We start from the raw sequence: 11,273 nt of genomic DNA on the forward strand, positions 1-11,273 counted from the left end.
GGGATTAGAAATTACAATTTCAAAAAGACAGATGTCCAGTCAAGGTCAAAATGGCGGATTTTTAGGAGCTTTAGCTGGTTTGTTAGGAAAAACAATTCTTCCAATGGCAGCAAAAATAGCTCCAAAAATATTAGCCCCTCTAGGCATCGGAGCCCTCTCTGGGTTGGCCAGTACCGGTGTTAGTAAGTTACTTGGGAATGGTATGATTTCGGTAGCTAATGATAAGAGAAATATGATATCACCATATCTTACACCTAATCAAAAAAAGCAACTAGTAGGATCTGGAGTGATTAAATTAACACAAAAACAGAGACAAAATGGCGGCTTTTTGGGTATGCTGGCTGCTAGTCTAGGAATACCTTTGATTACATCTTTGTTAAGTGGGAAAGGATTACAGATTGATTCCCAACGGAGGTCGTACAGACGAATTCCTATAGTAAAAAAAAATAAAATTTATAAACAAACCAATTTCTAACTTTGAAATTGAACAATGGGTTAAAAAATTAAAAATTAAAAATTTTAGGGGTGTATTTAGTAGAAATAATTTATCAAAATCAAAGTTGAATAATGAATGTGGAATTATAAATTTGGACGACTCTGTTGGACCAGGAACACATTGGGTTTGTTACTTAAATACTTTGTACTTTGATCCATTTGGACTTCCTCCGCCGAAGGAGGTAATTGAATATATACCAAATGTAAAGTACAACAATGTTCAATATCAAAACAAAACAAGTACACTCTGTGGTTACTATTGTTTATTTCTCATAAAAATGTTACAAAACAAAGTACCGTTGTATGATATACTATATAAAATACTAAAAGTTAACAATCAAAGAGTAAATGAACAAACAATTATAAATTATTTTAATTAATAAGGACATTTTCTTCCTTTTTTTCTGTTTAATTGTTGTTTTTGATTTGAGTGGACCTTGGTTTTCATTTTATCCCTTCAACCTTACGTCCATCAAAGATAGAAACTCTGTTTCTCTTAAAGACTGGTTGGTTTTGGATTTTTTAAATTTGAATTGGCCGGTGTTGAATTTTTTAAAAGAGGGGGAAGGGGTCAGGTGGGGCCAAATAACGCTCGCAGCCTTATTTTATTCACTACTTTTAATATTCTAACAAGCTAATACAAGGCATCTTTTAACTCTTTATGTTTGTTTTTTCTAATATTTTCCACAATTAAAAAAAATACGACAACTAATTTAGGATTAACACCTTGGCACGGTCAGTTGTTTGATTAGGTCAAGTGTCCATCTTTCTTTTTAATGCCAACTCGGGGTTTAAAACAAGTATCTTGCCTCACACTTACCCATAATGTTGTATTGACTTTGTTGCAGTCAACATAGATTTATTGCAAAGAATGTCTCTAAACTCTTAACGGGAAGTAACCATTAGCCTTTTATATGCCACATAACAAATATTACTGCAAGATCAATTTTAAATTCGTAGCACAACCTTTCTTGCGTTTGGTCAAATCGAGTTGTTCTTTGGGATATGAATATATTGAATTGAATCTTATGCCAATAAAGTTAATGGGAATTTTACTTGTTCGTTGAGATATGGTTTAAATGGACAGGCTAAAACTAGAAATCAACTAAAATTACGCAGCCTTGGAAAGTACCTTGCCAATGCGTTATCATATCAGATTTAGCCAAAGTGTTTATAGATATGCTTTATTACTGACCTTGACCGATATCTCGTCCCCAGCTTTTAAATTTGCCGAAGATGAAACTATCTACCAATAAAGTTAAAATGTGTGTTGATTATCGTCGCACTTATGGCGACTTTCCAGCTTTTGATGGTGGAAGAAGACCCCAATTGCCCCTCCGTGCTCCACGGATGCCCCAAGTTCGTTCGTAAATAGGAATGCCAAGAAGTCGATTCCGATACAGAATGCCTTATCGTTCGAATCCACTGGTGTCATACAGTTCCCGCCCATTTCCGCTTTCTGCCCCCTTCGTCGCCTGAAATATTGAGAAAAAAAAACATTTAAATAGAACATTTGTAATTTCTCGCCATTGTCGAGCACGATTAACAGATAAATAACAACTGTTTGTGCTCATCATAAATGAATATTTGGTGCTTTGCACGAGCTACAGTCTTTTATATCACGCGAATATGTCGAATATAACTAATATTTTCATGTTACATGTACTTTATCATTTAATACATATACGTTATAATTAGCATATTTTATACGTTGTATTACTTTTTTTTGAGGAAGGTTGTTCTTTTCCAGTGAGTTTTGCGGCTGCCTTGTCGAAGATACTCATAAAGATCCAGGCCTTCCTGCTGTCGCTTTTCATCCTGCTTTTTGATTTCGTCATCTTCTTGGAAATGGTCTGAAATATATAAATTTCAAAATAAAACATAATCTTATCTCGACGAATATACCAATCGTATTTGGTTTGAAGTTTACATGTTCTTCGAATTACGTTTTGTAAACCACATTAATCTACTCCAACCTATTTACTTAGTATCGCGTTTCCTTTCGAAATATGATAGACGTGGCAAAAATGTAAACATAGCCTTAACCTACTTTAATAGAATAGATATCTAATAAGCCAGCTAAATTTAGCCAAAGAAGTGTGTTTTTAAATCTGTTGATAACTTCGGTGAATTGCTAAAGCAGAGATAAACTTGTAAAATTCAATGTCAATGTAAAATTGTATGATAAAAGTCATCGCTTTATTATTTTTAAAGCCATAAATACATTCTATGCCAAATTCAGTGGAAATAATCTTTCATTCTAAATGCTGACAAATAGCATTAATGACTTGAAATACTTTTTACTCGTTGCTTTCAACAAAAATGGAAACCTGCTATGTGTAGCAATTCAATGATTCACATTTTGAACATACAAACCATGTACAGTTTAACTGTACTGTTACTTGTTACCGTAAGTATATGTCCTCGTCAGAGCAATGTGTCCAATACTTTTTCGCTTATCCCTGTATGACTGAGAGGTACATTTCAGACAAGATAATATATTCCGCACCATGTGCATATAGTGAGCAGCTTTAACCATCTTTTCATAAGTTGTCAGTTTTACTTTAAGCCTTGACATTAACCGTTCTTTCAATCCTGAATTCTCTGCTAAATTATTATTATCGGTATAAAATTTGAAGAAGAATGAAAATCTAATAATATATCTAAGCGTTAGAACCTTCCTTTTGCGCAGTTTGTTTATATATATATAATACACACACACACATACACATAGATCAATCAACGACTATACACAGCAACAATTTTGAAAAAATGAGTTGTCATGCAAATCTTATAAATATTCATACAAAAAATAATATATTTAACAGTCATAACAAAAACAAACCCGACACCTAAATTTCATACAAGTCAAACATCAGGTCTCCGCCATTCTGATATCCCTTTTACCGAAACGAAATATAGGAGATTCAGACAAACGTATTCTAAAGAGACTTTTACAGCATATTTTGAATTGCATGACAAGTATAAATACTCAAACAAATACGACACATATTTACATCGCTTTTTTATCCAATTAGTATCTCTTATATCGAAACGAAACGAAATGTAAGAGTACAAACCAACAACTTCACGGGTACTATATGAAACATAACTTAATATATACAGCCAGTTTTCCTTAAAAGAATAAATTTATGGTAGTAACGTTTATTGAAACAGTCTTTTATAAATCCTATTCACATATATCAACCTAGGCCTGGAGTAAAGACTTCCAGTGTGTGTAGAGTGGTTCTACAAAAGTGATACTAATGTTCATGTACATGTTTCTATGAAAACCCGGTGCGCCATGTTAATTGTAAATTGCTTGATATCAGATTTTAATGCTTAATACCGAACACCTTATGCTTAATGCTTTGAAAAGGAAATGACATTGATTAAGACCTACGGAATGTTTTGGAAAGCCGGTGCTAATTGCCAAATGCTAAATGAGAATTAGTTATGTCAAATATTGCATGTGAAATGGTAATTGTCAAACAATAAATGATAATTGTTTATTGCAAAATTCAAACAATAAAAGGGAAATGCATATTGCTAAGTATAAACAGCTGAATATATTAGTGCAAAAATGCTTTCTTTTAAATAGTCATTGGCCTTTGTAACATATCTTTATCTCTATTAATTTTTAAACGATTTAGGGTGAAAAGTTTCGATAATGTCATCTCACAACTTTTAGGACATGATATTGCTTCAAATCTAGCTATCAGAACTTCATACGTTTTCACGTAATTAAAAGCAACATTAGTCATTAGTTTAAGGGATACAGGTAATAAACTCATAAAGTAAAAGCGTTTGACGAGTAGCATTTATTATTTGGCAATGATTATAGGCATTTAGCACAAAGGATATGGCATAAGGCATTTGATATGTATGGAAGGCTGGTGCGCCATGAATATAGCCAAATGCAAGTTTTCTTTAATGACAAATATTAAATGCTAAATGCCAATTACTCAATGCTAAACGCCAAATACTTAATGTAAATGCCAATTACTTAATGCAAAATACCAAATACTTTTATAAAATGCAAGATACCAAAGGCAAAATGCCCATAAAAAGTCAATGCGCAATGCTTATTGCAAAATTGTTAATACAAGATGAATGCTATTTACGAACTGTCAAATATTGGCTTTCAGACAGTAATTGTTAATGATAAATGCTACATTGTTAAAACAATAAATGTCAATATGCTCACTGCTATGTTTTCATTGAAATAAAAAAACTGAATACATCAGTTATATAATCATTGCCTTTCCGTTACATAACTTTGTCTCTGTTACATAGTTTAGTTTACAATAAAATAATTCGGTTCCATGTCCCCGTAACATTTGCAACGTTATTGCTTTACATTTAACGGGCAGAACATTATTTTTTTCAAATGAGTGAAAGTTTCATTCATAAGTTGAAGAGATAAAGATCATAAAGAGTGATAATTAGAGAATTACCATTTATCCTTCGACAATAAGAATTTGTTTTTAGGACTTTTAGCATTTTGTATAAGGTATATAGTATTTTGTACAAATGTATGTAACACTTAGCACCAAGTTTGTGACATTTACTTTTACGCTATTGGCATTTAGCATTAACTATTCCTATTGGTTAAAAGATTTTAGAATTTTCTTTCTATTTAATATTCTTGCAGTTAACCTGTGGGCCTCTTTTTATACAGCGATCATTTATATCTTCCAGCTCTTCCAAAATTTAGAGCAGAATGGTGAGAAAACCCAAATTACAATAAACAATCACTATACGGTCGTCCAGTCAATTAAATATGATCTCAGCATTAAAGATACTTTCCATGGAATCGCAAGCAGTCTTATCATGCGTCTATATTTTCTTTATGGTTTCAGCCTATGCAAATAGCCATCATTTTATTCAAATGCCATTTTGTTTCTTTGTAATCGCTTATTTTCCTCGGAGTACCGAAACCTATCTTTAGAACGTGAAATTGAAAGTACTAGCTGTCGCTTTTATTTTTAGATTTGGATTTTCCAGACTGTTCTATTTGTTAAAAAAGGGTTTGAAATACATTTTAAGAACACTGATAAATTGGAATCTTAAATGTCACGCAAGGAACTGAAGTGTGCCATTAGGAATAAGATATAATCTCCGAATTTTATTTATCGTTTGTTTGTAGAGAGAGTGTCATTTTCCTTGCCAAACTGAGTATGGCTATTTTCTCAATGTGGCAGAGTATATAATATGCAAACGATAAAACAATTTTATCCTCATGAAAATCGTGCACTCCCGTGCAAGTACACAACATGTTGAATAATTCACAATCAAGAAGATATTTGGGAAAAACCTATGTTATATGCGAAATAAGCAAAATGATGCTAGTAATGCAATTCAAATACATATTAACATTATCATCAGTTTAAAGTGTATGTTAGCAAAATATAAAACGGAAAAAAAATGATCTCCATTGGAATTCGAACTCACAAAACTTAGATTCCACAGCCGTCACGCTTACCACTGCACCACAGCGTCTTATTATCGAAAGAAGCAGTCAATTAAATATCTATTGTAAAAAATAAGTTATAAAAAGGTAGGGTACCCCTCTACTGAAGTGGTTTATTCCAGTAACCTTTCAAATCTATAAATAAAAAGTCATAGCTAGTAATTGCTTTGCTAAGTGTCGTCGAAATCTTTGAAAGTACGCCGAATTTAACATTTTTAAATGTTTTACTATTGAAACCAAAATTATTTGACCACGTACAAGCAGAATTGTTTTTTCTTTAGCGAAATTTAATTAGACTGTGGAAAGCATCTTTAATATTTATTGACTTGTCTATAGTGAACAAGATATAACAGAAATCATACAGATGTTACTCGTGTTACCTGGCTTAAGATGACTTTGGATGTCAGCTAATTCACATGGTGATTTGGCGTTTCCAAGCAAAATTCTTTCTGTACCATGTCTATATGATGTTTGATCGTTACTTTCGCCGATTGTCTTGTTCTCCACTCTTGATGTCAGCTGGGACGATATATAATAATACCTTGGCTTCTGTAGGTAGAAGGAACTTCCATATACCGAGAATTGCATGTCTTGCATTCTGTCAAATTTTTTGCTTGTTTTCCAGTATATTTTGAAACATATTAATGTACAAACGGTCAAACTCCAAGCAAACGCGGTAAAGGCCAAAACGGTTGCATTGTAAAATATCTAAAAATCATCATAAAGCAGTGCTTATAAATGTCAAACAAATCGTGATTTTAAAAATAAATAGAAAGAAGTAAAGTTCATTTGCTACTGAAAGAATATCTCAGCATTTAGAGAAAATTTTAAGGACAGGATATGCAAAATCTATTTAGGCATTTAAGCATTTCAATATACATGCCATTGTTTTAAGACTCGTCATTCAGAATTATTCTGAATACTTAGTTAAACTCAGCTGTATTACACAAATTAAGTATGTAAGGAAGGAAGTAGATTCTTAATTTATAGACGGTAACCCATTTAGCTTAAAGACCCTTTTAAACTACATGTATAATTAACAAAACAACAAAACAGTATATTGTTAAACCTTAAACTGTATGAAACTGATACACAAATATGACGCAGTTTTCAAACAACCTGTAAAGAAAATATATTTTCGATTATACCATATCCTATATATAGTAATGTGTGAAATGAAAACTAAACACTGAAAGTGTAAATCTATTTTTAGGTCAAAGTCATGAATACAGGAAGTATTTTATCCAAAAAAAAAAAAAAAGAAGAAAATGTAATTGATATGTTAGATCGTTTGTTTGCTATACGTGTAGTTTAGACGTTTATTCTAATGACTGTAAAGCAGACGATATTTTTGTATAATTATGCACAACCAAGCTGTATATTGATCTCTTATTAATATATAAATAATATTTCCAAAATAGTACATAAAGCTACATTTTTAATCAAATGTCATACAGTATCAGTTGAATGTAAGAAAATAGCCGGTTTTTCAGTGGTACTACACATTTATACATTTAAACATGAGGCATAGTACTATTAATACGTATTAACATGTTTATCGTATGTTTACATACACTATTTTTTCATTGTTCATGTTTTAATCTTGAATTTGGATCAAATAAACGTTTAACATAGATTTGATAAACTCAGTAGAGTGGTAACTTACGTAATCTAAAACGCATGGTAACCTTTTCATGATCCGATGCATTTAACCTGTCAATTACACAACTACCATTATAACCTGCAACCAGTTAGACAATTCGTTAAACTGAAAAAAATGAATAAGTAAAGATTACAGTCCTGTCTTAACGTATTAAACATATATGGTAAAACGACATGCGTTTAATGTGCAAACTTAGAAAGACCAGTGAGCTATCAACAAAAAGTCAACAAATTCTACATTAACATTATTAATCTGTTTTGATAAATCAGTCTTCTGCTAAAGTTGTTGATGTCATTGTAAACTTCTGTGGATTGATACAATAACTAAAAATGCAACGAACCGGTATCCCATCTGAATGAGTATATTGCGCTGGACATATCAAATCTTCCGTTCAATAGTAACAACTAACTTCGACGGATTACAGATCTCGGTAATAACGAATCTCATTTTGTGAATATTCACATAATTCTCTAAATCACTAAGTTCAGTAAAGAAAAAAAGGCAATTTGATTTTATGGCAAGAAAACTCGGCGAATGAAGGACTCGAACCAATACTTAATATTTAGTGTCTATACGTTTCCCCATTGTCATGTTGCAATCTCGGTTATCTTCTAAACTAAAAATAATATAACGTTGTTGTTCAATTAGTTGTCAAAGAAACATGTTAGAAATGCTTCCTCTGCCAAATTACCGCAAAAGAAACAGAAACGGATATACCTTAGATGTAATTTTGCACTGCTGTCAGGTTGAAGCCCGCACGCTTAACTCAGTAGGAAGAGCGTTGGTCTACGGATAGCGGGGTTTCGAGTTCGATCCCCGGGCGGGGCGTACGTTCTTCGTGACGATTTGATAAAATACATTGTTTCTGAAATCATTCGTCTTCCACCTCTGATATTAATGTTGGGAAGTTGGCAGTTACTTGCGGAGAACAGGTTTATACTGGTACAGAATCCAGGAGCACTGGTTAGGTTAACTGCCCGCAGTTACATGACGGAAATACTGTTGAAAACCGGCGTTAAACCCAAAACAATCAAACAAAACAAAACAAAGTTGTCAGGTTGAATAGCTATAAACTAACGAGAAATGTAACGTTATCTCCCTTATATACATGTATAAGTAATATAACATGCTTCCGCTTATATCAAACCGGATCTGTTTTAAATTGTATTGTTTCGCTTGCATGCCTCGCAACGATCGTGTTATAAGTTGATTAACATACCTAGGTTTTATCGAAGCCCTCTACCATAAACGACTGATCACAATGTCCACAGTAATAAGAAGTAGAAGGAAGATCAGTACGATAAGGATGAGAAGGGCAACTGTAAACAAGAATATCGTTTAAATATAATCAAATATTTATTAGTTTAAGGTAGTTCTGTGCGTTTGATACAGATATTAGTGTACAATGTAAAATTTTACAAAAGCATATATTTTTAGGAACAGCATTGTATCCGAAGGAAATTCATCCAATAAGAAATTATGGACGTGTGCTTAATTGTTAAAAAAATAGTCTAGTCCTCCTGTCTATTTATGTATCAAGGTTTATTAGCTATTGAAAAAAGTAATAGCATATTTACAATATTCTTCGTGCTTAGTGACGAAATTTTAAATTGCATAGTTAATTTTAGATCAATGCTTGTTTTTTGAATTGATGGTGTGAAAAATACCTAGCTCAATACAGTTGAACCTGCCTTAGTGGACACTTGAATAAAGCAGTTGATTAACTGAAACAGCCTGTACTGTAACTTCCCAAAATGACACTTTGTTCTAATTTAACTTGACGTAAGCAGTCAGATTTTGTTGCTTCCTTGGCTGGATGCTTAATAAAGGTTTAACTGTATGCATAAATTCTTACTTTTAGCGGTGTCTTATTACGGACATCTTACTGATTCATATATTGAACCGTAAATGAGAAAATTCATTATTATAAAGGAAAATTCTTTCAAAGGCGAATTTCAAAAATAGCAAGATCAGTAGTATATTTGAAGCAAAACTGCTACATTGTCGTACATTATGCGTTCTGCATTTTAATCCGTTCGCCATGACATCGCGAGTTAAACAGGTTCTTAAGACCTTATTAAAGCAATCTTTCTCACATATCATGGTTCGTTTTTTGACACTGCCAAGCATCTTATGAATGAGAATATTAAACACTATGGCATAAGGAAATATATAGGCATAAAACTTAATTAAAATGTCTTGCAGTTTGAGGGTATGGGTACCGTTATGTAGTATTTCGTGAAAGGAATTCGATGTCCCCATAATTGTTTTAATTTTATCACAGAAAAAGTTTTCCTCATCATCTTAGATTTTTCTAAGTCTGTAGCTTGGGATTTACTTGAGACAAGATAAATGGGAATTTTGTGATCAAAACTCATTGTCATATTGACATCTGATATAATGTATACGTTGTATCGACTTATACGTTAAAACATTCCCAAATTTTATACCACATAAATATCATTTATCGGAAATATGCTGAATTTTACATTAAACAAAATGACGAAACTGAACCATATAACTATCTCATATGCTTATGGAGTCGAAAAGAATGGATCGAGTGTAAACCACAGGGCGTCCAAGTAAAGTGTCCAATTCACCTCTATATCAATGTCATACAAACAAATAATTTAAACACAATGACATACCTTTCCTAGTTTCCCGAATAACTCCAGATAGTTCTTGAGTTTGTTCCAACCAAATAACGTTACGGTCAATACGTGGGACTAGTGTTTCATAAACTGGTATAGCCATATTTCTAATAAAATAAACACATATCACAAATGCACATTTACAGTGACCATAGAATGTCAATAAGAATTTGAATAGCAAAGTAAATTTACAACCTGTAAGCATGAAACCCAGCTACTAACTAAAGTACGCCAGCTTATCTATTAAATACCAAATAATATACAAAAAATACAAAAAATCAATAACACTGAAATGATTAAAATGCGTTTCATTGGTGGAAAATGCTTCAAGAACGCTATTGTATTCATGATAAAATGTTTTAAATAACACAATTGTGAAATAACCGAATCTATTTTAAAAGTTTACGTTTAGTTTAAAAATATTTCATATTAACAAATAGCATGTGATTACCATATATAGTACAAAAGCAAGATGCTACATGTAATAAGCTTTTCTAGAAACTCGTTTAATGTGATACTTACATAGATATAGGTAATACGGCGACTTTCGGAGTAAACCTCCTGCGTAGAAACACCGATCTCAAGCAAACCAGTTAAATGGCTTCCTCGCATTAAAGGATTTTGCACCACAATCAAGGTTTCGAACCCACAGCCGCTAGTGGCATATGTTTCAAAGTTAGCAATCTTAACCATTCGGCCATGGAGTCCCCTTAAAACAGTTTGTATACGTAATTGTTTGATAGATCTATTTTTCTCATATGTACGAGGAGTATCTAAACAAGAAAATAAATACCCATATACATTGTGTGTGCCTTTCATTTTAATAACAGTTAAACAACAGGCTGCAGCATATTTTCTCAAAATATTTTAAAAAAGAAAGTGAAACATCTTACTATAATAGTTGCATACAATCCGTTTGATAATGTTAAATTGATAAAGACGTAAGTAAAGCTACACATAAACAAAAAAAGACAAAAATGATAAAATGAGC

At 32.3% G+C, this 11,273-nt stretch overlaps 1 protein-coding gene across 1 annotated transcript; it reads right to left on the minus strand.

The window, feature by feature from the left end:
• Positions 1-740: 740 nt before the first annotated feature.
• On the minus strand, positions 741-10,502 carry LOC128554642 (uncharacterized). The gene is made up of 5 exons (XM_053535936.1): positions 10,280-10,502; positions 8,851-8,950; positions 6,349-7,736; positions 2,216-2,348; positions 741-1,970 (listed from the first exon to the last, which is right to left on the minus strand). Exons 3-5 carry the CDS (start codon positions 6,563-6,565, stop codon positions 1,754-1,756), a joined length of 567 nt encoding a protein of 188 aa, XP_053391911.1. The 5' UTR covers positions 6,566-7,736; positions 8,851-8,950; positions 10,280-10,502; the 3' UTR covers positions 741-1,753.
• Between the last annotated feature and the right edge of the window lie 771 nt (positions 10,503-11,273).

The sequence above is a fragment of the Mercenaria mercenaria genome, unplaced genomic scaffold (assembly GCF_021730395.1).
Source record: "Mercenaria mercenaria strain notata unplaced genomic scaffold, MADL_Memer_1 contig_588, whole genome shotgun sequence".
Classification (NCBI taxonomy): domain Eukaryota; kingdom Metazoa; phylum Mollusca; class Bivalvia; order Venerida; family Veneridae; genus Mercenaria; species Mercenaria mercenaria.

Coding starts and splice junctions, on each gene's coding strand:
- LOC128554642 (XM_053535936.1), bottom strand. CDS start 6,565: ATGCAAGACATGCAATTCTCGGTATATGGAAGTTCCTTCTACCTACAG. Junction 2,349..6,348: donor CCAAAGTCATCTTAAGCCAG/GTAACACGAGTA, acceptor TATATATTTCAG/ACCATTTCCAAGAAGATGAC. Junction 1,971..2,215: donor ACAACCTTCCTCAAAAAAAA/GTAATACAACGT, acceptor TCAATATTTCAG/GCGACGAAGGGGGCAGAAAG.